This window comes from Elephas maximus, chromosome 9 (assembly GCF_024166365.1).
Source record: "Elephas maximus indicus isolate mEleMax1 chromosome 9, mEleMax1 primary haplotype, whole genome shotgun sequence".
Classification (NCBI taxonomy): Eukaryota; Metazoa; Chordata; class Mammalia; order Proboscidea; family Elephantidae; genus Elephas; species Elephas maximus.
Window position 1 is genome coordinate 79,536,994 of NC_064827.1, and position 26,372 is coordinate 79,563,365.

Consider the following 26,372-nt stretch of genomic DNA (forward strand, 5'->3'; position numbering starts at 1 on the left):
TTTCAACAATATGAAGAAATTTTGTTTCATAATTACGAAAAATATTTACATGGTTCCAATATCAGAACTACAAAACAAGGTATTTTCAGGGAAGTCTAATTCCTTCCCTTTTGCCCCCCCCCGCCCAATTCTTGTCCTTTCTTTAAATGACCATTTCTATTAGCTTTTGGGTTTTGTGTCATTTAAAACAAAAGCAAATATATGTATCTCCCCCTCCCAAAATAAAAGGTAGTTTCCTATGTGCACTCTTCTGTGCCTTGCTTTTTTCCACTTAACAGCATATCCTGGAGATCCTTTTTAGCAACATATAGAATTTTCCTCATTCCTTTATATAACTGCATAGTACTCTTCTGGGAACATAACGTCATTTATTCAATCATAGTTTGACATTTTTGATATAAAGAAGTTATGGGTTTTTTTCCTTCCTTTAGCCCACCTGAAATTTATTTGATGTTTGGTGGGTGATAAAGATCTTTATTTTTAAAAATAGTTATACTATGTTTCCACCACATTTCCTTCCTGATTTGTAAATACTCTCTTACCACACTAAATAGTATCCTGGCTGTCCCTCAGTACTCATTTCTGTTTCCTTGATCTGTGTTTTTATTCTTATTCAGGATCATCAGATTTTAATTGCTGTGGCTTTATAATATATTTTAATATCTATAGAGAAAGCTTCTCATGAACTAATAGTTAAATCTTCAGACTAGAATTTACTAGATTAGAATTTTTTTCTTTGTTCTTTCATTATCTTGTGTGAGTTGGTTTAAAATCAGGTGTGAATGATTGTAAAAGCAAAACTATTAAACATTTGTGTAGGACAGAGCATAGGAAATGGTGCAGAACTTCTCATTTTATCTTCGTGTTCTGATAATCAAACCCTGACAAAATAACACATAAATAAAAGAAATTTGCATGTCAGTCTCAAATGCAGTCTCATTTATGAGCAGAAGTTCTAGATAAAAGATTAAACCAAAACAAAAAACACGTTCGTGTCCAATTCAGACTCACAGCGACCTATAGATAAAACATTAGGAAATAAAATTTATCAGTGCATCAAAAGAATAATCCATTATAACCAAAGAATTACTATTCTATGAATAATGTAAAACTGATTCAGTTGTTATGAAATCTAGTCAGGAAATTTATTTCACTAATAGGTTTAGGGAGCAAAATCATGTTTATCTCACCAGATATTGTAAAAGCGTATTCTAAATTTCAATATCCTTTCCTGCTTTTAAAAAAAAAAAAAAAATTTGAAGTAAACTAAGAATAAAAGTTCATCCCTCATTAACATGGTGAACTGTATTTATCCACCTAGAACTATATTTAGATATCTCATTAAAGTTGGGAAAGAAATAAAAATATACGGCGTTATTGCTGTTCCTCAACATTAGAGAAATTTTAGCCAACATGAGGTATTAGAAACAAATGAAGTATAAATATTCAAATGCGGCTACTATTATTTGGTGACAGTATGTGATTGTCTACCTAGAATACTAAGAAAAGTGAAACTATTAGATTTTTTTTAATGAGACTTTAGTAATGTGGCCAAAATTAAAAATATGCCAACCAAAAAAAGTTAAAAGTATAATGGAATATAAAATACCTAGAAATAAACTAGCATGAATTGTATGACATTTATATAAAGAAAAGTATAAAGTTTTATTGAGTTTATAAAATGAGACTTGAATAAATGGAAGGATTTACTATGTTCCTGAAACCTCAATATAGTAAGCTATCAAATTTCCCCAAATTTAGTGAAATTCTAATGAAAATCTGTTGGACTGCTTCAAAAAGAATAGTAATGGAGGACTTAAACATTAGCAAATACAAAAACATTTTCTAGCACTACATTTGAAATGGCTTGTACTTGCCTGGGAACACAGCATGATTAGTAGAACAGAATAGTAAGTCCAGAAAGACAAATTTTATGTGAGTGATTAATATATTATAAAGGCATCATTTCAAATCAGTGAGGAAAAGATGAATTATTTAGAAAGAGGAAACCATAAAAATAAAGACTGAATTGGTACCATATTTTCATCTTATTAATTCCATATTACTTAGATATTTGAATGTAAAACAGAAATACTCAGAAGGAAATGATTAAGGTCAATGGAGAAAATCTAGGTGAATATTTGAATTATATTACGGTAGGAAAGACCTGTGTAAGTATAGCAATAAAGGCAGAAGTTATAAAGGAAGAGTTTGGTAGATATGAGTACTTGAAAGTTAAAGACACATTATAAATTAAGGAACATTTTTTGGGGGTTATACAGCAGGTAAAAATTTAATATCCTCAATTAAAAGAGAGCTCATGGAATTTATAGGGAAAGAGATAAATAAATCATTTACACTCTCTACCTCCATCCCACTAGTGGAAAAATGATCAAAGTACAGGACAGGCAGCTTGTAAAAGCAGAAATATAATTGTCCAATAAATGTGAAAATAAGTTCAAGATCACCTCTAAGATATAACGTATTAAAACAGTTTTTTTAATGTAGTATATTATCATACATATATTTTGTAATTTGTGTCGAACAGTCCATACTTAAATGCTGTGGATGTGATACTAAAATGCTATTATCTTTAAGAGAACAGTAAAGCAATAGGTATCAGCATGTTAAATGTGGACATTCCATTGGTGCAATTCTAGGAATCCATCCTAAGGCAATAAGTATGCAAAAATGTGTAAGTAAAAGTATTCATTTTAGGGTTAGCTATGATAGCAAACAATTGGAGACAAATGCCCACTGTAAGGGCTGTTTAAATCATTTATGGTATATCCATACAGTGGTTCATCATATAGCTATTAAAAACGACCGTGATGTAGGGGTGGTCGTGCGTGGGCGTGTGTGTGTGTGTGTGTGTGTTGTATACACTATAATTATTGATTTGTGTGAGGTATAATTTAGCCCCACAGGGTACCTAGGAAAAGGTCACTAAGCTCTGCCTCTGTAACTTTGGCAGAATGACTTTCCTACAGCAGAGGACCAAGCTATGGCTGAGCAAGCTCTGCAGGAAATGCGGGACCTCCTTACAAACTTGGATCAGGAGATCACCAGAACCTGTGAAGACAAGCGAAGGCAGGATGAAAAGGAGGCTGTCCAGGTAAAACAGCGAGAATCACAGGCGCAGCAGAGGCCAGAGGCCCAGAAGGAGTCCCCAGCTCCCAGCCAGGGCACAGGAGGGAAACAGAATGAAGGTGGGTTTTGGTGTGGCGTGAATATGGTCGTTTAAATCAGTATACGTTTTAGAATGTGAAAGGAAACAGAAATCCATTTTGAATATTATGTTAAGCTACAGTACAATTAACCAACCAGGACCTTGACACAGTACATTACATTCAGTTTTGGTTGATGTAGGGCCTGACATCAGATTCTAACACTTTTTATGAGGACATGAACTTCTATATAATTCTAGTAGGATGTATTGTTCATGTATTGCTGCTGAACGTTTTAAATAAATATATATGTTCATTTAATATATATGAGAGTCAGTATAGCATACTGGCTGAGAATGCTGGCTCTGGAGCCCAGATCAGTGGGAATCTAATTCTACTTACTAGCTATGTGATGTTGGACGAATCACTTAACCTTTCCGTGCCTGTTTCTAGTATCTACTTCATAGGGTTACTGTCACACTAAAAGCAGTTAAGACATATGTAAAGTGATTAGAAGAGTGCCTGGCCCATATTAATTGTTTGACAAATACTAGCTATTATTAAAGCCTCTCTTCTATTCCTCAGACCTCCAGGTGAAGGTACAAGACACTACAATGCAGTGGTACCAGCAGCTGCAAGATGCTTCCAGTCAGTGTGTGTTGGCCTTTGAGGGACTGACCAGCAGCAAGGACAGTCAGGTAGGGGAGAGATACACACTGGGAATTCTCTGAGCCTGGAGTACTCCCCACAGCCTCATATCCCGAAGAAACGTAACTGGAATGTCACATTCCCTTATCCTAAGTGGTGTCTGCTCATCTCTTCAAAACACTACCTACCTTCTCACTGTTCTCTTCTGGCAGACCAAAAAGATAAAGATGGACCTCCAGAAGGCTGCCACCATCCCCGTGAGCCAAATCTCCACCATTGCAGGTTAGTTAAAAGGATTAAGAATGTGGCTCTTCATTTTATTTTTTAAGACTCTAAATCTATTCGTATGTAAGCATCCTATAAACAGCATGCTTGAACAAATGTTAATAATTGGAATAGGTATATATGTTATACGTGTCCTGTTTTACTCTGCTCTGTTTCTTCTTCAGTGCCTAGAAGATAATCAATACATGTATGTTGATTCATTTTTTAAGAAAAATTTTTATTGTGCTTTAAGTGAAAGTTTACAAATCAAGTCAGTCTCTCACACAAAAACCCATATACACCTTGCTACACACTCCCAATTACTCTCCCCCTGATGAAACAGCCCGCTCTCTCCTTCCACTCTCTCTTTTTGTGTCCATTTTGCCAGCTTCTAACCCCCTCCACCCTCTCATCTCCCCTCCAGGCAGGAGGTGCCAACACAGTCTCAAGTGTCCACCCGATCCAAGAAGCTAACTCCTCACCAGCATCCCTCTCCGACCCATTGTCCAGTCCAATCCATGTCTGAAGAGTTGGCTTCGGGAATGGTTCCTGTCCTGGGCCAACAGAGGGTCTGGGGCCTATGACCACCGGGGTCCTTCTAGTCTCAGCCAGACCGCCAAGTCTGGTCTTTTTATGAGAATTTGGGATCTGCATCCCACTGCTTTCCTGCTATCTCAGGGGTTCTGTGTTGTGTTCCCTGTCCAGGGCAGTCATCAGTTGTAGCCGGGCACCATGTAGTTCTTCTGGTCTCAGGATAGTGTAGTCTCTGGTTCGTGTGGTCCTTTCTGTCTGCTGGGCTTGTAATTGCCTTGTGTCCTTGGTGTTCTTCATTCTCCTTTGATCCAGGTGGGTTGAGACCAATTGATGCATCTTAGATGGCTGCTTGCTAGTGTTTAAGACCCCAGACACCACTCTCCAAAGTGGGATGCAGAATGTTTTCTTAATAGATTGTATTATGCCAGTTGACTTAGATGCCCCCTGAAACCATGGTTCCCAAACCCCTGCGCCTGCTACACTGGCCTTCGAAGCGTTCAGTTTATTCAGGAAACTTCTTTGCTTTTGGTTTAGTCCAGTTGTGCTGACCTCCCCTGTATTGTGTGCTGTCTTTCCCTTCACCTAAAGTAGTTGCTATCTACTATCTAATTGGTGAATACCCCCTCCCACCCTCCCTCCTTCCGCCCTCTCGTAACCACAGAAGAATGTTTTCTTCTCAGTTTAAACTATTTCTCAAGTTGTTATAATAGTGGTCTTATACAATATTTGTCCTTTTGCAAGCGACTAATTTCACTCAGCGTAATGCCTTCCAGGTTCCTCCATGTTATGAAATGTTTCACAGATTCCTCACTGTTCTTTATCGATGCATAGTATTCCATTGTGTGAATATACCATAATTTATTTATCCATTCAACCTTTGATGGGCACCTTAGTTGCTTCCATCTTTTTGCTGTTGTAAACAGTGCTGCAGTAAACATGGGTGTGCAAATATCTGTTTGTGTAAAGGCTCTTATTTCTGTAGGATATATTCCAAGGAGTGGGATTGCTGGATCATATGGTAGTTCTATTTCTAGCTTTTTAAGGAAGCACCAAATCGATTTCCAAAGTGGTTGTACCATTTTACATTCCCACCAGCACTGTATAAGTGTTCCAGTCTCTCCACAGCCTCTCCAATATTTATTATTTTGTGTTTTTTGGATTAATGCCAGCCTTGTTAGAGTGAGATGAAATCTCATTGTAGTTTTGATCTGCATTTCTCTAATGGCTAATGATCGTGAACATTTCCTCATATATCTGTTAGCTACCTGAATGTCTTCTTTACTGAAGTGTTTATTCATATCTTTTGCCCATTTTTTAATTGGGTTATTTGTCTTTTTGTAGTTGAGGTTTTACAGTATTTTGTAGATTTTAGACATCAGGCACTGATCAGAAATGTTGTAGCTAAAAACTTTTTCCCAGTCTGTAGGTAGTCTTTTTACTCTTTTGGTGAAGTCTTTGGATGAGCATAGGTATTGGATTTTTAGGAGCTCCCAGTTATCTAGTTTTTTTCTGCATTCTTTATAATGTTTTCTATACTGTTTATGCCATGTATTAGGGCTCCTAACGTTGTCCCTATTTTTTCTTCCATGATCTTTATCGTTTTAGATTTTATATTTAGGTCTTTGATCCATTTTGAGTTAGTTTTTGTGCATGGAGTGAGGTATGGGTCTTGTTTTATTTTTTTGCAGATGAATATCCAGTTAAGCCAGCACCATTTGTTAAAACGACTGTCTTTTCCCCCATTTAACTGTTTTGGGGCCCTTGTCAAATATTAGCTGCTCGTATGTGGATGGATTTATGTCTGGATTCTCAATTCTCTTCCATTGGTCCATGTATCAGTTGTACCAGTACCAGGCTGTTTTGACTACTGTGGTGGTATAATAGGTTCTAAAATCAGGTAGAGTAAGGCCTCCCACTTTGTTCTTCTTTTTCAGTAATGCCTTACTTATCTGGGGCCTCTTTCCCTTCCATATGAAGTTGGTGATTTGTTTCTCCATCTCATTAAAGAATGTCGTTGGGATTTGGATTGGAATTGCATTAAATGTATAGATAGCTTTTGGTAGAATAGACATTTTTATAATGTTAAATTTTCCTATCCACGAGCCAGGTATGTTTTTCCACTTATGTAAGTCTCTTTGGTTTCTTGCAGAAGCGTACTGTAGTTTTCTTTGTATAAGTCTTTTACATCTCTGTTAAGATTTGTTTCTAAGTATTTTATCTTCTTGGGGGCTACTGTAAATGGCATTGATTTGGTGATTTCCTCTTTGATGCTCTTTTCGTTGGTATAGTAGAGGAATCTAACTGATTTTTGTATGTTTATCTTATATCCCGATACTCTGCTGAACTATTAGTTTCAGTAGTTTTCTGGAAGATTCCTTAGGGTTTTCTGCGTATAAGATCATGTCGTCTGCAAATAGAGATACTTTTACTTCTTCCTTGCCAACCGGGATGCCCTTTATTTCTTTATCTAGCCTAATTGCTCTGGCTAGGACCTCCAACACAATGTTGAAAAAGAGCAGTGATAAAGAGCATCCTTGTCTGGTTCGCGATCTCAGTGGGAATGCTTTCAGGCTCTCTCCATTTAGGATGATATTGGCTGTTTGTTGGCTTTGTATAAATGCCCTTTATTATGCTGAGGAGTTTTCCTTCTATTTCTATTTTGCTGAGAGTTTTTATCATGAATGAATGTTGAACTTTGTCAAATGCCTTTTCTGCATCAATTGATAAAATCACGTAATTCTTATCTTTTGTTTTATTTATGTGGCAGATTACATTAATTGTTTTTCTAATGTTGAACCATCCCTGCATACCTGGTATGAATCCCACTTGGCCATGGTGAATAATTTTTCTGATATGTTGTTGAATTCTATTGGCTAGAATTTTGTTGAGGATTTTTGTATCTACGTTCCTGAGGGATATAGGTCTATAATTTTCTTTTCTTGTGGTGTCTTTACCTGGTTTTGGTATCAGGGATATGGTGGCTTCATAGAATGAGTTTGCTAGTATTCCGTCCTTTTCTATGCTCTGAAATACCTTTAGTAGTAGTGGCGTTAACTCTTCTCTGAAAGTTTGGTAGAACTCTGCAGTGAAGCCGTCCGGACCAGGGCTTTTTTTTTGCTGGGAGTTTTTTGATTACCTTTTCAATCTCTTCTTTTGTTACGGGTCTATTTAGTTGTTCTACCTCTGTTTGTGTTAGTTTAGGTAGGTAGTGTGTTTCTAGGAATCCATCTATTTCTTCTAGATTTTCAAATTTGTTTGAGTACAGTTTTTCATAGTAACCTGATACGATTCTTTTAATTTCAGTTGGGTCTGTTGTAATATCGCCCATCTCATTTCTTATTTGGGTTATTTGCTTCCTCTCCTGTTTTTCTTTTGTCAGTTTGGCCAGTGGTTTATCAATTTTGTTACTTTTTTTTCAGAAAACCAGCTTTTGATCTTGTTAATTCTTTCAATTGTTTTTCTGTTTTCTATTTCATCTAGTTCAGCTCTAAGTTTTATTATTTGTTTTCTTCTGGTGCCTGTGGGTTTCTTTTGTTGCTCTCTTTCTATTTGTTCAAGTTATAGGGATAATTCTTTGATTTTGGCCCTTTCTTCGTTTTGGTTGTGTGTGTTTATTGATATCAGTTGGCCTCTGAGCACCGCTTTTGCTGTGTCCCAAAGGTTCTGATAGGAAGTGTTTTCATTCTCATTGCATTCTCTGAATTTCTTTATTCCATCCTTAATGTCTTCTATAATCCAGTCTTTTTTGAGTAGGGTATTGTTCAATTTCCAAGTGTTTGATTTCTTTTCCCTGCTTTTCCTGTTATTGATTTCCACTTTTATGGCCTTACGGTCAGAGAAAATGCTTTGTAATATTTCAGTGGTTTGGATTCTGCTAAGGCTTGCTTTATGACCTAATATGTGGTCCAGTCTAGAGAATGTTCTATGTGCCCTAGAAAAGAAAGTATACTTGGTTGCTGTTGGGTGGAGTGTTCTGTGTATGTCTACTAGGTCAAGTTGGTTGATTGTGGCATTTAGATCTTCCGTATTTTTATTGAGCTTCTTTCTGAATGTCCTGTCCTTCACCGAAAATGGTGTGTTGAAGTCTCCTGCTATTACTGTGGAGCTGTCTATCTCACTTTTCAATGCTGATAGAGTTTGTTTTATGTATCTTGCAGCCCTGTCATTGGGTGCATAAATATTTAATATAGTTATATCTTCTTGGTGTATTGTCCCTTTAATCATTATATAGTGTCCTTCCTTATCCTTTATGATGGATTTAACTTTAAAGTCTATTATGTCAGAAATTAATATTGCCACTTCTTCTCTTTTTTGATTGTTGTTTGCTTGATATATTTTTTCCATCCTTTGAGTTTTAGTTTTTTTGTGTCTCTAAGGTGTGTCTCTTGTAGGCAGCATATAGACGGATTTTGTTTTTTAATCCATTCTGCCACTCTCTGTCTCTTTATTGGTGCATTTAGTCCATTGACATTCAGGGTACTTATGGATAGGTATGAATTTAGTGCTATCATTTTGATTTTTTTTTTTTGTATGTTGTTGACAGTTTCTTTTTCCCACTTAATTTTATGTGCTGAGTAGATTATATATTGTCCTTTCCTCATATTTGTTGTTGTTGATTTTGTTTCTGCTGAGTCTGTATTTTTCCCTTGTATTTTATTTTGATGAGTAGGATAGTGTGTCTCCTTTGTGGTTACCTTATTATTTACCCCTATTTTTCTAAATTTAAAACTAACTTTTATTTCTTTGTATCACCGTGTCTTCTTCTCCGTATGGAAGGTGTATGATTACATTTCTTAGTCCCTCTTTATTATTTTAATGTTGTCTTCTTTTATATAATAACATTGCTGTTACCCTGTTTTGAGCTTTTTTTTTTTTTTTTTTTTTTCCGTAATCTTGCTTTGTTTTTTTTGTATATCCCTGTCTGGGTTGAGTTCTGGGTGCTCTGCCCAGTGTTCTAGTCTTGGGTTGATATGTGATATTATTGATTTTCTAACCAAAGAACTCCCTTTAGTATTTCTTGTCGTTTTGGTTTGGTTTTTACGAATTCCCTAAACTTGCGTTTATCTGGAAATGTCTTAATTTCACCTTCATATTTAAGAGACAGTTTTGCTGTATATATGATTCTTGGCAGGCAATTTTTTTCCTTCAGTTTTTGAAATGTGTCATCCCATTGTCTTCTTGCCTGCATGGTTTCTGCTGAGTAGTCTGAGCTTATTCTTATTGGCTCTCCTTTGTAGGTGACTTTTCGTTTATCCCTCGGTGCTCTTGTAATTCTCTCTTTATCTTTGGTTTTGGCAAGTTTGATTATAATATGCTTTGGTGACTTTCTTTTTAGATCTGCCTTATGTGGAGTTCAGTGGGCATCTTGGATAGATATCTTCTCATCTTTCACAATATTGGGGAAGTTTTCTGCCAACAAATCTTCAACAGTTTTCTCTGTATTTTCTGTTATCACTCCCTGTTCTGGTACTCCCATCACTCGTAGATTATTTCTCTTGATAGAGTCCCACATGATTCTTAAGGCTTCTTCATTTTATTAAATTCTTTTATCTGATTTTTCTTCAGGTGTATTAGTGCCAAGTGATTTATCTTCGAGTACAGAAATTCTGGCTCCTACTTGCTCAATTCTGCGCCTCTGACTTTCTATTGAGTTGTCTAATTCTGTAATTTTATTGTTAATCTTCTGAATTTCTGATTGTTGTCTGTCTATGGATTTTTCCAGGTTATTAAACTTTTCATTATGTTCCTGAATAATCTTTTTGAGTTCTTCAGTTGTGTTATCTGTGTGTTCCTTGGCTTCTTCTGCGTATTGCCTCATTTCCTTCCTGGTGTCTTGAAGGGTTCTGTGTATAAAACTTTTGTATTCTGCATCTGGTAATTCCAGGAATGCACTTTCATCTAGAAGATCCCTGGATTCTTTGTTTTGAGAGCCTGTTGAGGTGATGATGGTCTGTTTCTTTATGTGACTTGACATTGACTGTTGTCTCCAAGGCATCTTATAAGTTATTGTATTAGCTTATGCTTGCTTACTATGTCGTAGCTGCTTGCATTGTTTTATTTTGGTATACCCCATGGGTTACTTGAGTGAGCCAGCTTGATTATTTTCACCTTTGGAGCTCTGGTATCCAGTCCCCAGCTGGCTACAGCTGTTACCAGGTATATCAGTTTAGGAGTCCATTCAGTTTTCTTGTATGAATTCAGCTCAGGTTTCCAGGTAGCTGATATCAAGTGTGTGGTACAGGCTCTTTTCTACAGTCTTAGAGGGGTAGGGGTGATTGGCGTATATACGGGTATCTGATTGCAGCAGGGGGTCATGCTCTGAACAAGGCAGGGAGCTGAGAGCTGACCCCCGAGTTTCTCTGAGGAAAACACATCCCTGTTCCCTAGAGCGTGCTGGTGGGTGGGTTCTGCAGACGGACCATGGGCACCCAAAATTTTTGGTTGTAAGGACTGGGAGGTACCAGTTATCTTTGGACCCCTGTCATGGGTGGCTTGGTGACCTGAGTGGAGGTACCAGTCCTTAGGTCCCTGATGTGGGTAGGTGAGGACCTTGTTTAATAAGCAAAGCAATGTCACACGTCAAACACCCACCTCTCCATATGGTTGGAGTTTGCCAACAAGGGCCTATTCTCCCGAAATAGGTCCACACAGGTCCATGCAGAAGGGAAAGGTGCTCAAGGTCCTTGGACAGTTTATGCCTGGACAGGAGCCACTTCTGTCCTGAGCTCCCCTCGTTAATGGAGCTAGCAAATTATCTTTTCCCCCAACTGCAAATTTTTTCCTTCCCCAAGGCCAGGAGGATGGCTCTAGGTGCTCAACGGGGTCTATTTCAGGCCCAGGGATTCAGCTACTGAAGCTGGCTTGGGGATGGGACGGCGCAGTAAAATGTATGCAAGTACTTAGCTTTTGCCAAGAGCGCCATTCTTCTCAGGTTCCGGAGGTGTGAGTAGGCTGTGTGTCTGGCTGCTTCTCCCTGAGGAAACGGCGGCTGAACGCTAGTACCAACCCGCCACCTCCGCCGCCTCTCCGGGAGTGGTGCCTGAGGGCTCCCCACGATTCAGGTCCGGTAACTCCTCTCCACTTCTGAACGGTCTCTTCCTCCCCCTGCCCCTCAGTTTGTTTTCTAAGCTTGTCTTTGATGCCCAGGGCTCCCAACTTGTCACAAATATATTCATTTCACTTGTCGGGTCTTTGTTGTAAAGAGGGCTCACTGGAAGCGTCTGTCTATTCCGCCATCTTGGTTCCACCTCCCTGATTCATTTTTTATAAGCTATATGTTAGCAGCTTTTAGGATGGGTCTTAACTTTAAAGTTCAAAGTTATTGCTGCAGACATAACTAAGGGACTCTAGGATATGACTTAGATTCTTTGCTTTTTTCTTTCAGCATTAGCTTTTCCAAACATGAAGCTTGTTTATGCTTTAGGATTTGTTTTGTCTCTAGAGAGTGAGATTTAGAGAGTGAAAACCAGACGGGGGTGATCCCTCCCTCCCTTCTTTAGAACAAGAGGTTTATTTTTTGGAGCTCCAGATCTGGAAGCCTCGAAATTACAGACCATGCTGCCAGTTGGCTAGGGAAATGTGTACAACTGGCAAGCTTCTCTAGCTTATTATGGGTTCCGATTCCCCCATTGAACTTGCATTTATTGTTGCCTAAAAAGTATAGGAAAGTTGGCAGTTCCTGCCCTTTCAAAGTTATATGACAAAATATACATATCACTTTGCTGCCTGAAATTCTTTCTGGAACAGGCAAGTTATAAATAAATAAACGCATATCAGTTTCTGGAATTTGAAGTGCAGTTTCCTTTGATAGGAACACCAAAGGGAGAGATCGACAGTCATTTCAAACCTTTACTTTGTAGTCTCCTCAAGCCTATCCTGGATCCTTACCCCCTGGTTAACATCAGACAACTTTGCCTCCTCCTTCATCAGGAAAATGAAGAAATCAAACGTGAGATCCTCAGATCCTGCCCCTCCTACCTATACATAGCTGTAATTTTCACATCATCTTTATTTCCTAGCCTCCCTTTCAACAGATGTTAAGGTGTCCTTCCTGCTCACACTTACTCTTCTGCCTCTGCCCGTCTTATCCTCTCCCATCTCCGTCAAGACTTTGGTTCATCATTTAATACCTCTCTCTTCTGTTTATTGCAATTACTCTCTTTTACAGGCTCCTTTCCCTCAGCCTTTAAATGTTCGGAGTCACTCACATCCTAAAATACTTTTCTCTTAATTTTGTATCCTCTGATTATTTTCTCATCTCACTCACATTTCCATTTGGCACTTTAGATTATTCCTTTCTTTTTGAAACTCTCTACTCCTTTGGTGTCCATGGCAACTTTACTTTCCAGGTTCTCCTCCTACCCCTCTGAGTCTTCTTTCTCTTTTGTGGGTTCCTCAGTCTGTTACCACACTCTAATTTTAGGGACCCATTCTTACCCACCGTTCTTTTAATTCTACATACCCCGTGACATTGAACATTACCTGTACGTTTGTATGATTCCCAAATCTACCTCTGGTTCATTGCTCTTCCCTGAGCTAAAAGTTCTTTAGCTCCAGCTACCTCAAAGACATTTTTGCCTAGATGTCTCTCAGATGCCTCAAGTTTAATGTGTCCAAAAATATAAACTTACCATCTTCCTTATGCCTGCTTTTTCTCCTGTTTTTTAGAAGTAGTACCTTAGCTAGAAACCTGGGAGTATCTCCATGACTGCTTCCTGTGTTTCATTCTCCACATCACCTTAGTCTGTAGTTTTGCTGTTTTTCATTTTTCTCCATATTTTTGGAATGTGTCCCTTTGTTGCCATTATATTGTAAGACCCTTAAGACCTTACAGTCCAGTTAAACCTAGAGTATGCTCTAGAGTTAGTGCTTAGTAAATGTTGAATAAGTGAGAGAAAAAAATGACCTATTTCTTGTCTCCCTAAGACAGGTGGCTGTCCACAAGCAGATAGATTTGGAGGAAAATTTAAATAAGGATGTGTTGCTGGTGTGGCAGATGGGAAGTAGGAGGCCATTTCATGCATGGAGCTGGGAGCTGATTTTCCCAACTGAAACGGAGTGGAGAGAAGGACTGGGGTTGGGAGGCAGGGATGTAGCCAATGGAGTCCTTTGAAACCTTCTGTAAAGTAGTAATAGAATGTGACTTAGTAGGAATATGAGTTAGATAAATTTTTATGGAACTGTGCATATTTTAACATCCCAGTAAGGTTTCGGTCTCTTTGTGTTTCTGGAATTCCTAGCCTTATTGGAGTTTCTGTGGTGTCTCTTTACTTAGTTCTTGGTTCCTTCCTGCTTTTTTTTACTTCCTAAGAAATATGGTTGGCTTTTTTTTTTTAATGAAATTGGTGATTTTGAGAGGATATTTCTGAGACTTGTAACATTTCTTGAAGTATTTAGGAACTTGATAGGGTGTTTCGAAACTGGAGATGCAGTATTAATTAAAACTTTGATTGCAGGTGATGATAATTAATTCAGGTCTACTTATGCAAAAAAAAAGGACATTTATCCTAAAGATAAAGGGGTATTTCATACAGCTCAATGGTATGAATGGGTTTAGGTCTTAGGAGCTAGAAACTTTAGGCCCCTTTTTCTCTCTCATCTCATCTTCCCTCTGTACATCTCCATCCTTATTTTATAGACTGTTGTTCCTCGGTCCACATGGCAAGGGCAAGATGACTACACCATTGCCCATGAGTGTGCGTGTCACAGGGCCAGCCGCTTCTAGGAATTGACTCTTAGTCAATTGGCTGATTGCCTCAGCTTGACTACCCCTAATCTAACTGTGGCCACTGTGGGAATGGGACACACAGGATCTTGTAATACCAATATAGCTGTTAGGATTCATTCTATGTCTCTGAGGATGGAGAGAGATATAAAGAGGGCCGGGGGGGAATCATTATGAGATAGGAAGATTCTTTAAGAGGTTTCTCCTAGAGATGCAAATTACTCCTATAGGAATATCAGCTGCAGCTCTTGGGATCTGTACACACAATGCCTGTTTCTATATTATTGGTCTCTTTGTTTTTCTGTGTCTGTTTCAGAATTATTTCATTCCCAAATGGGTTGTAAACTCCTTTGAAATACTATCATGACTTATATTCTTTTGCATCCCACAACATATTTTTGATTGTCATGTATTTTTCTGCATTTATGTTTTGTCTTTAGGCTCTGAACCTCTGTAGGGCTGGATAGCTGGATTTATATGGGTGCTTTGCTATTGCAGTGATGAAAAGGAGAGTGAGCTGTAGTTGTATCTTTTGTGGCTGTAACTTTGTTTCTATCATACCCAGGCTCTAAGCTGAAGGAGATCTTTGACAAGATCCACAGCCTGCTCTCTGGAAAACCTGTTCAGTCTGCTGGACGCTCTGTGTCTGTCACACTTAACCCACAGGGACTGGACTTTGTTCAATACAAATTGGCAGAGAAATTTGTGGTAAGGGACTTTGTTGCTGGAGACATGGTAAGGAGAGGTTGGGGTACAATATTTAAACCTTTCTCAGATACTGACTTAAAATTGTACCCATCTCTGTTTCCAGAAACAAGGAGAAGAGGAAGTGGCCTCTCATCATGAAGCAGCATTCCCCATCGCAGTTGTAGCATCTGGTATCTGGGAGCTCCACCCCAGAGTGGGGGACCTCATTCTTGCTCATCTACATAAGAAGTGTCCTTACTCAGTTCCTTTTTATCCAGCTTTCAAGGAGGGAATGGCTTTGGAAGACTATCAGAGGTAGAGTTGTTTTTCTCCTTACTCACTATCCCTAGGGTGACTGATGAAATATAAATAGAATCGGAAAGAATACTGGTTCTGGGATCTGTGCATCTTCAAATTTTATTCCTTGCTTTGTCATTTCGTAGCTTTGCAAAAATGGGTAAATCATTTCACCTCTTTGAGCATCATTTTCCTTATTTGTAGATGAGGGTAATGATATCCATTATCTCCCGTGAGTTCACCTCACAGGCCTTACGGGAAGTACTAATTAGGTAATAGGAGCCCTAGTGGTGCAGTGGTTAGCCACTCAGCTGCTAACCCAAAGGTCTGCATTTTGAACCCACCAGCCACTCCACAGGCGAAAAATGTGCCAACCTGCTTCCATAAAGATTATAGCCTTGGAAACCCTGTGGGGCAGTTCTACTCTGTCCTATAGGGTCACTATGAATCAGAATCGACTTGAGGGCAGCAGGAAAAATTAGATAAGGGTATGGGTGCTTTGTAAACAAAGTATTCTGCAAACGTAATAATACATAACAATGTGCTAATAATAATGCTAAAAGTAATAAAAATATGTTGTTAACTTTTAGCCATAAAAAAGTAATCTCAGGTTTGTTACCCTCACTTTGGCTGTATCACATTGAATTTTATCTTTCACATAGGATGCTTGGCTATCAAGTGAAGGATTCCAAAGTAGAACAGCAGGACAACTTTCTAAAACGCATGTCTGGGATGATCCGTCTCTATGCCGCCATCATCCAGCTCCGGTGGCCATATGGAAACCGACAAGAGGTGGGTAGAAAAGGCTTACTATCAGTAACGAGGATGGACCAGAATCTGTATTAGTGTACTCCATCAGCAGGAAAAATTTATCGTCTTTCAGAGAGGGCAATCTAGTTAAATAAGGTGAGAAGCATAATGCTACTTTGTAGGTGCTCTTTACAGAAGTTGATATTGATAATTAGGAAACTTCTTTGGATCATCAGAGTCATTTGTTCAAGGGCTGATTCTTTTTGTAAAGACCTGTATTCATAACAGAGTCTTCCAGAGGAGAATCTGTTAGAAATTGTCAGGGATTGAATTATGTCCCCCCAAAAATGTGTGTATTAACTTGGTTAGGCCATGATTCCTAGTATTCTGTGGTTGTCCTCCATTTTGTGATTGTAATTTTATGTTAAAGAGGATTAGGGTGGGATTGTAACACCCTTACCAGGTCATGTCCCTGATCCAGTATAAAGGGAGTTTCCCTGGGGTGTGGCTTGCACCACCTTTTATCTCTCAAGAGATGAAAAGGAGGTAAGCAGAGAGTTGGGGACCTCACCCCACCAGGAAAGCAGCACTGGGAGCAGAGCACGTCCTTTGGACCTGGGGTCCTTGTACCTGAGAAGCTCCTCAACCAGGGGCAGATCAATGACAAGGAATCTTCCTCCAGAGCTGACAGAGAGAGAGAAAGCCATCCCCTGGAACTGACACCCTGAATTTGGACTTGTTACCTACTAGACTGTGAGAGAATAAATTTCTCTTTGTTATTAAAGCCATCCACTTGTGGTATTTCTGTGATAGCAGCACTAGATGACTAAGACATTAATCATTAAGGTAAGAAGATTTTATTAGGAGAGGAATAAGCAAGAAACTGGTGTATTAGAGGTAGTTGGGGCTTAGAGGCCGTCTAGTTCGTATACTTTACTTTTCAAATGGACAAGTACAGGCTCAGAAAGCTGAAGTGATACACAGCTCTTAATGACGGAGTGATGACTGGGGTTCAGGGCTTTGACCTGCTAGCCCAGTTCTTCTCTCAAGGAATGCTGGGTAGAGGGACTGAGAAGTTAATGGACTTGGAAACCTGAAGAGAAAGGAATATTAAGTTGATTGAACCCAGGAAGTTTTTATTGTGTACCTGTTGTGGCCCAGGTTCCATGCTGAGGTGCCAAGAATAATAAATAAAATATATATAAGGGTAACTGTTGGCCTGTGAATCTCTGAACTGACACGTATGTATTGAAGGGATCCTGAAAAGAATATGTGGGAACCAGTGTATTGAACATTTAAAAACAGAGTTCAGTTAGCTTTTGTTGTTTCTGCCCTTTGGCAGGTGCTTAGGTTAGATGATCTAGGGTCCGTGTCGACTTGGTAATGGCTGGATGATGATACTGGGAGTTTAGACCTCTGAATAAAATGATCAAATCATGACCAAGTTTCTTTCCTCCCAGAATCATCCTCATGGCTTAAACCATGGCTGGCGCTGGTTGGCACAGATCTTAAACATGGAACCCCTGTCAGATGTGACAGCTACCCTACTCTTTGACTTCTTGGAGGTATGTAATGCAGTTATTACATAAGAGAAAGCCAGTGGTTAAAGCAGCCTTGGGCCACTGGATGACATGAATGGGGAAACATTTAGAAATAAAACCTGTTGCCTTTAAGCTGATTCTGATGCATAGCGACCTTATAGGACAGAGTAGAACTGCCTCATAGGGTTTCCAAAGAGCAGTTGGTGGATTTGAACTACCGGCCTTTTGGTTAGCAGCCAAGCTTTTAACCACTGTACCACTGGGACCCCATTATAGAAATGGAGTCATACGTTTTTTCCTTAACCCTAAGACAAACCTGGAGCCCTGATGGCATAGTGTTTAAGAGCTTGGCTGCTAACCAAAAGGCTGGCAATTCAGATCTACCAGCTGCTCCTTGGAAACCGTGTGGGCAGTTCTACTCTGTCCTATAGGGTCGCTGTAAGTTGGAATCAACTTGATGGAAACAGGTTTTTTTCCTGGTAAGGCAAACCTAGCTTTTGTTTTTTCTTTCAACTGTTCTTCTCTGTGTGAATGTCTTCTCATTGCGGAGAACAAAAAACTGTATATCTTAGCACAAGTAAAAAGGGGAATTTGAATTTGTTTTAGCAACGGAGAAGTGACCCCAGAATCAAGGTAGGATGCTCAGTTAAATCTCATGTGGGCCTGAAACCAGGAACTAGAATGTCATCAGGCACCAAGATAGTCTCTCTCTGAGGCCACATGACCTTTCATATCTGTTCTCCTTGCAAGTTGCCTCATTCTTGCTTAGTAGACCAACTTTCTCTATTTCTGTGTACACGAGAAGAAGACAGCCACCCTGGACTATATCACTCTCAACCTCAGTGTGGTCATCCAACTGGCTAGCATCTCCCTGTCCTGATTCCTAACTTCCAGGAGAGAAAATACGATTAGCCCACGAGTCAGTTACCTTTCCCATCCCAAATGCTTTATATAGTCCTGTCTGCTTGTGGAAGACTTACTATTTTAAGGTGAAGGTAAAGGTTTCTATGGAAACGAGATGTTTAAGAAAGGCATGAGGCACATGTCATAGCAAATGTGGGACCATTTAGCTATAATGCCTATAGTTCCTAGTCACCTTAATACCCCTGAAGTCGCAATACATTACCATGATCCTAAATCATGGAGAACACAAGTAGTATTCTGTGTACTGTATTTACTAAGGTTGAGAGGTATATTCATACCTTTAGAAAGGTTTCTGTTCATTAGAGTAAAATAAAAATAGGTAAATCAATTTGCTTTAATTTTCTGGTTTTCTGAACTACCTGGCCATCTGGCAGGCTGGCTAAATGGGGGTATTACCATACATAGCGGAGTGCTTTAGGAGAGAGTTGGATTTTTCCATTTAAATCCCTTGGTTAGCGAGCTAAGTGGCATTGTGGCTGAAATTCTTATATGGAGGTGAAAGGCAAAGGACAAATTGTGGGTCTCTCCTATGAGTGTGAATTTTCATTTTCTATTCTGACAGTGCCTGTTTTCCTTGTAGGTGTGTGGCAATGCCCTCATGAAGCAGTACCAGGCCCAGTTTTGGAAGATGATACTTCTCATCAAAGAAGACTACTTTCCCAGGTATTAAACTTGTTGAGTAGACAACAAGGGGGTTCAATAGGTAAAACTCATTTAACGAGGCATCACATACCCTTGGGTGCTGTTACTTACTGTTTTTGACTCAGGTTAAAAACATCTGGATTAAGTATGACATCTACCTACTCCTGTCCTCCTCCTCTTTGATATTTAAATATATACTTTTGAAGTCTAATTATAGTATTTCTTAAATATTCTTGGCTATACAAACAAAAACAAATTAGGAAAGTCTTGGATTAAGATGCCTGGTGTTTTTTGACTCTCCAACTCCCCCAGATAATAATCTGGAATGATGATTTTATGTAGTCATGAATTAAACCAGAGTCAAGACCCCTCGACAAATATGCTGTAGAAACTGATTTACCAGCCACTTCGCTTGACTTTGGTGTGGCAGTTGCCTCTAAGTACCCTTCTCTTTTCCTTTCAATTTACTGACATTTCAAGTTAGGGGGCAGGAGAAGCCTTGGCAAAACCTACTCCACCTGATCCCAAAGACTTTGGAAATAAACAGAGCTCTCTTCTTTATCACCTTATTTAAAAAGAGGGTTGGGACCATTTGGAAGTGCGACAGTGTTGTTAAGACATCTCTGTGAGACATTTGATCTCCCCTTTCACTCATGATCAGCAGTGTGCATAACTCCCCTCCAAAAGGTAGGTCTGATTCATGTGTCTCTCTTTTCTCCTTATAGAATTGAAGCCATCACAAGCTCAGGAGAGATGGGTTCCTTCATACGCCTCAAACAGTTCTTGGAGGTAAGATACCCATAGATCAACCTGTCCCAAGCTGTTGTTGGTCTGGCATGCACCTGTGTCTGAAAAGTCTTAGACCCTTAGGCTCTGATTACAGTCCCTTCCTCTTAGTTTTCTGAGCCCTCTTTTTTTGTCCATAACTCTCCCTTAAGCTTTGGACTAAGGGCTGCCCTTTCATCTTCTTCATACATGTCATTCCCCTATTAAGTGTTAGAAGCAGCGTTAATCAAAAAATCATTCTCTTTTCATCTTTCCGTGACCAGAAATGTTTGCAGCGCAAAGAGATTCCTCTCCCCAAGGGCTTTCTGACATCTTCCTTCTGGCGCTCCTGATGTCGGCTCCACCATCGCCCGTCGTCACCATTACGTTGCTCTGTTTACAAAGAGACAATAATAAAGCAACTGAAGACAGCTATATTTGGGAGAAGTCATGTCAGATTTAGAAATCTGCCAATATATGTTTTCATATACTTGCGACCAGGAGAGGGGATTTTCATGGGTCACAAAATCTAGGAGGTCCCTTAGTAAATTTGGTAGCTTCTCAAGAGATTCACATGATAGAATAAATTGTATTGGCCTTTTTCAGGTCTGTGAAGAGGAGAGGAGTTTAGAAGTTAGTGTCATCCTTTGTTTCAAGTATCTTTCAGAAGATAGGTGATAACCTTAACTATTTAACTCTGAGCTGGAGTCCACCACTTTCACTCTTGTCCCCACCCCTGTTCAAATGAATTCTCAGGAAGAGCAAAGACTCATGAGATCCCCCCTTTAAAATATACTTGAATAGTTGAGGCCTAAATCTTGACATGCAAATTTGGGTTATGGTTGGTTTGTCTTCCTCAGCTTGTGAAGTGTTTGTAAATCCAGAGGGAAAGTGTGATGTAGACATGGACTACAGCCAGACTGCATCAGGGATGGCTGAGTGTCTGGGATTAGGACTGTTAACACATGTTGAACTAAGAGGCACTGTTTGTCCTCTTAATTTGGATTTGGTCCCTGGATGCTAGGGATTCATGACCCAGGGCAGATGCCATTTTTTTTGTTTTTCAGTTTGCATTAAGATGGGCTGAGCTGGAGCTTTCAACATTATACATGAGCTGAGCATCTATAAGTAATGAATCAGGGTTAAATAAGGATGTTAGGGAGGAACTGAGAACTGCATTACCATTTTTCACATGTTTTGAGTAATGAAAGGTGATAAATTTGCCTGACTAAAGCCACTGAAAAATCCAGAGCTTGGCTATTCAGCTAAGAGATGAGGTTTGTTTTATCAGAGGCAGCAGCCATGGATGTTTTCCTCTATGCTAAATGTCATGTATTTGGGTGGGTGGGTCCGTGGGTGGGTAGGTATGTGGGTGGGCGGGTGTTCACTGGTACTCTAGAGTGACTTGAAGTTAGCCATTCTGTGAATTGTTGACTACAGTGCCAAAAACTGAGTAATAAAGCTTGATCTTTCAAAAACCCACTGCTGACATATAGTTGGTTTAATATGATCAATTTCCTGTGCCTTGAGCTGTGTAAATTATTAGAGTCATGGTAGTGCATAAGACTAGGTATGGAGTAGTATACGTTTTTTCCTTTTTTGTCTTCTTTGTCTTCACCTTGGGCAAACTGTCATTCTTTTTTTTTGGAATTACGCAGCAATAAGTGACCCTATTTTATCTAACAGAGATGTGATAGTCTTGTAATGTAGACAACAGAATGAACACTGTGGAAGGAGTCAGGAGAGCTGTGCTCAATTCACTTTTAGGTTTTGTGGCCTTGGGTAGCTCATTTACCCCCTCTGAACCTTAGTACCCCCACCTGTAAGACCAAAGAATTGGACTAATCACTAGATCAGTAGTTTTCAAATTGTTCTCTATAGCAGTGCTAGGGCTGAGCTTCCTAGCCCATGGGGCTCCCAGAAGCGGCCTTCAGTGGATGGAGCCCCCAGGGACAGTTGCCATTTCCACTTTTTCTCTTTATTTGTGCCTTACAAATAGCATCATTTTCTGTGTGTATCATGTCAGGGAACAGATTGGGAAGCATTGACTTAAGGAAGAGAAGGGTGCTGGGGGTTGCGTGGTCATGGCTCAGCCCTACTGTCAGTCAACATATGGAGACTTTGTGCAAATTAGAAAAAAGCACGCCTTCCTTCAAGATACTACTTCATCTGCTGGCATATTATCATATTAATTATAAAAATCTATGATTTTTTTTTTTTTTTTTAGGTATGTGGTACCCATTAGAGTTGTGCAGTTCACATTTTACACAGCCATTAAGTGGGGCCCTAATGGAGCCCTGGGATCCTCTCTGCCGTAGCATTTTTGCCTTATGTGCAAGATTACATAATGGGCCAAGTTCTGCTGCTAAAAATGAAATGTGAAAAATCACTGGACAAAATGATCTCTGAAGCCACTTCCACTTTGAATTTCTACCACTCCATAGAAAACGCCTCTCATAATATTTGAATATCCTTTCTCTAGACATATTTAACAGTCTTGTACGTGTCATTCGATGCTTGGTATTCCTCATGAATCTCAACAGTAAACCAAGAAAGGAGAGCATTGGGGAGGCCAGTTTTTTTGATACTGACAGTGTCACCCTCACAGATAATGATTTCTAGCGGATAGATGTAACTCCTGATGGGTAGTAGCATCAGATCATTTAAAGTAGAATACTAAGGATGGCATTTAGTTTTTAACTCTAGTACTCGTCTGCTTGCTTCCTTTTGAGCTTGACCTCATTTCTTGGGCTGAGTACCCATATTTTTGTCATATCGTTGTCCTGTATCATCTTAAGGTAAATTTGATGATGAACTGAAAATTCCAGTAGGACAGAAATTCTGCACATCCCTTGTAAAGAAGAATTGAATTGTTCTTCTGGGGATTTCCTACCCAGGCCCTGGGAGCCTGCCCCTACTTCTCAAGCTTTCTATAATGATGATAGCAGTGACATAATTAGGTTTGGATGTCTTATCTCAGTGCCAGGAGAGCCAAAACAGAGCCACAGAACTTCTTAGAGGTACCTTGTCAGAACTGGTCATTCACTTCTCTTTTCTCCGTTTTGTAAATCCCTGGTGTGAGATTTTCTGTGGACCTGCAGAAAGGAGATGAAAGTTGTGGGCCTCCACCTCTGATTAATTTACAAAAACACCCACTATACAGGGACTTATCCTCTAGTTTACAACCAGGCTCCGTTTTATTTTTTTATATCAGTTTACACAGATTTATGTTTTCAAGAAACTATTTTTTTTAACTCCTTCAGGATGTTTATACTAAATGCAATTCATGGTCCTGGGTTGGAACCTGGACCAGAAAAAAAAATTTTTTTTGTTTGTTTTTGCTGTGAAGAACCTTGGGATAATATGCAAAACTTGCATATGGTCTATATATTGGATAATAGTATTATGTAAACATTAATTTCCTGATTTTGATAATTGTAATGAGGCTATGAAAATAAATGTTCTTAGGAACTGTACATTGAAGTGCTTAGGAATAAATGGACATAACTGTAACATAGTCTCAGACGGTTCATGGGGAAACATACGTCAAACGCATACATATATACATACATAGAATGACAAAGCAAACAGTCAAATGTTAACAGTTGGGGAACCTGGGTGAAGGGTATATGGAAATTCTTTCTACTGTTCATGTAACTTCTATGTAAATTAAAAATTATTTCAAAATTAAAAGATACTCCTTTTCCTTCCCACCCCCCCAAAAAAGATTTTTACTTTTCAGAAAAAGTTCTGATGAGATAACAAAATCAAGCTCTAGAACCTACAACCCTGAAAGCAGGACCCTGGTGGCTACAGAAGGAGCCTAGCGGGTGCAGTGGTAAGCTCTTGGCTGCGAACCGAAAGGTTGGCAGTTTAAACCCACCAGCCGCTCCATGGGAAAAAGATGTAGCAGTCTGCTTCCGTAAAGATTTACAGCATTGGAAACCCTATGGGGCAGTTCTGCTGAGTCCTGTGAGGTTGCTATGAATCAGAATTGACTCCACAGCAATGGGTTTTTGGTGGCTAATATTACCTTGAAGCTATCAACCTATAGCAGGGATGGAAAGTTGACTCTAAAGATGCTTTGCAAAATACTTCCTACTTAAAGGGAAATAGGTGACATGGAGGGTAGAATTTCAATTCAATGGGGAATGTAATTTAAGTACTTAGAATACTTGGCTGTTTGAGCAAAACGCTATGGGAACACAGTAGATAGATGCATTTTCAACTAGGGTAACTTTTCCCAGAGTGTTTTTCTGCAGGATCCTAGAAAAGGGTTCTGTAGTCAAATAATTTTGGAAACACTGTTTTAAAAGTAAACTGGGTTCAGTCACTGCCCTGGAGCTGTACTTCTCAAACCTAAGTGTGCATCAGAATCACAGCACAGATTGCTGCCCTTCCTGCCTCCCTGAGCTTCTGATTCTGTGGGTCTGAGGTGGGCCTGAGAACTTGCTAATGCTGCAATTTAGGGCCATACTTTGAGAACCGCTGCCTTTAGAGAGGAACTAGGTGAGCTGATGGATATGAAACACTGACACGGTGCCTAGCGCAAAGGAAGCCCTCAATGAATGTTGGTTACTCTTAGCTCACTGCTCTGCTTCCAGGGAGTTACCCTGGCGCCCATCTGATCCCAGCTTTAGACAGCTCTGCCACCTACTATTTGTTCCCCAGAAATGAATCTCTTAACCTTTTTTGCCAGCCTGGCAAGGCCATATCCCCAGCTGCTGCCAGGCATCTTTTTTTTCCATCAGCTTCTATACTAGTGTGGTCCCTACTTTCAGGAGCAGTCATTGTATTTTAAAGATCTGTGGTATTTCTTGTCAGCGCTGACACTGCAAAATGTCACCTAGGAAGAAGTACAGTCCATCTGCCAGCCCAAGACCTTTGCCGTGTGTGTGCGTGAGAGAGACTTGGAAAGATACTGGAACTACCTAGATGCTTAAGTTTAGGGTGCATATCAAACCTTCAGAGGACTGCTGGAGCTTAGAAAGGAGCTTAGAATTCAGTCCTAACCCACTGCCATCAAGTCGATTCCGACTCACAGCAACCCTGTAGGACAGAGTAGAATTGCTCTATAGGGTTCCCAAGGCTCTAAGTCTTCACGGAAGCAGACTGTCACATTTTTTTCTCCCACAAATTCAGTCCTAGCCCCTGCTTTTCAGGGAGCCAGGAGAGATGCGACTGAGAACATGGACTCAATTGATTACAGAGCTGCTACACTGTCCTGTACTTTTTTTGTTGTGTGCGGGTGTGCTTTTTTCAATGAGTTTCTCTCAGAAAACAAAGAAGGTCATTATCTGCTTTATCCTCTCCCTGTCCCCACACCTAGCAGAATGTTTGGCATATGGTAAAATTGGTGGGAGATGAGATAGGCAGATAATGGAACACATGAAGAATTGCTTTTTAAACATCTGATTTCCAGTGCCAAATGCAGAACAGGGTGGGTTAGGAAGTGGGAGGTAGGGAGGGCTGGGGATACTGTTTCTTGGCCATGTCTCAGATCGGACAAAGGATCAACAAATATGATCTCAGTTTCTGTATCAATATACACGCCCTCTCTAAGGTCTCCAATCTGTTTTGCATCTGGCAAAGCAGCAAAACCCCATTTCACAATGGGGCCAGGGGATTTAAAAGAAAAATCCTCCCTTTTTATAGCTTTTGCCCACAGTCCTGAGACCTGTTCTTTGCTGGAGCGGAGGGTCTTGGGAATTTTGGAGAACGGCAATGCGTTAGCCATTTTGTACCCAGAGTTGAATATTTGATTAAACATTTTGCTACCGGCTGGAAAAGAGGCAATTCAAGCACTCACGCCCATCAGCTGTTCCCAGTAATACACACCCCAGGGAGGAGTTACTTGGCCCTGTTTTCTCTACATAGAAGATTGCAGGAAATGCCTCTCAGAGCCTACGTTTTTCCTCCACATTCTGTAGAGCTGTTTCTGGGGTGTGGCCACGCCTTTTCCCTCCACTCTGATGGAATGAGAGAATGGGGGACTTTTTCCTTGCTATCATGGCTACAGCCAGGACAGCTTAGAAGCCAGACTGCAGATCCCAGGCACAGGGGAAGAAGCCAAACTGCAGAGGAGCAGGAAGTCCAGGCTGGGCCTGGGCCCAAGTTTTGGTGCACTGCCCCGTGCCTTTATATTTATTTAAAGAGGAGGACTGCTTGGTAACCAGGCAGCTGAGACCTTCTGGGTCTGCCTTGACTGCACAGGAATGATCTGGGTGTTAGACCCAATGGCTGTGACCCAGCTGTCACTGGAATGGGGGTGGGGAAAGGGTTTCCTAGTTACGGAGTTTAGAGCCAGGCCCTTAAACTGCTAGACTGTAAAAAAAAAAAAGACTGTAAGGGACAGAAATTCCAGGAATCCTCTTATTTTTGTCTTCTCAGCACTCAGGCATCCACCTGCATCACAATGCCTCCCTTTCC

At 40.0% G+C, this 26,372-nt stretch overlaps 1 protein-coding gene across 2 annotated transcripts in view; it reads left to right on the forward strand.

The window, feature by feature from the left end:
* Positions 1-23,600, forward strand: part of GLE1 (GLE1 RNA export mediator) — a 43,523-nt gene extending 19,923 nt beyond the window's left edge. Inside the window, exons 7-16 of one of the 2 annotated variants that reach the window (XM_049896085.1) lie at positions 2,975-3,209; positions 3,753-3,865; positions 4,028-4,097; positions 14,903-15,045; positions 15,149-15,339; positions 15,984-16,113; positions 17,532-17,636; positions 19,117-19,199; positions 19,904-19,967; positions 22,171-23,600. In XM_049896085.1, coding sequence (XP_049752042.1) covers positions 2,975-3,209; positions 3,753-3,865; positions 4,028-4,097; positions 14,903-15,045; positions 15,149-15,339; positions 15,984-16,113; positions 17,532-17,636; positions 19,117-19,199; positions 19,904-19,967; positions 22,171-22,188 — 1,152 coding nt within the window. In that variant the 3' untranslated portion in view covers positions 22,189-23,600. Of the gene's footprint in view, positions 1-2,974; positions 3,210-3,752; positions 3,866-4,027; positions 4,098-14,902; positions 15,046-15,148; positions 15,340-15,983; positions 16,114-17,531; positions 17,637-19,116; positions 19,200-19,903; positions 19,968-20,227; positions 21,279-22,170 lie in introns of those variants that run through there. The other variant, XM_049896083.1, reaches the window with a different exon arrangement.
* The last annotated feature ends 2,772 nt before the right edge of the window (positions 23,601-26,372 follow it).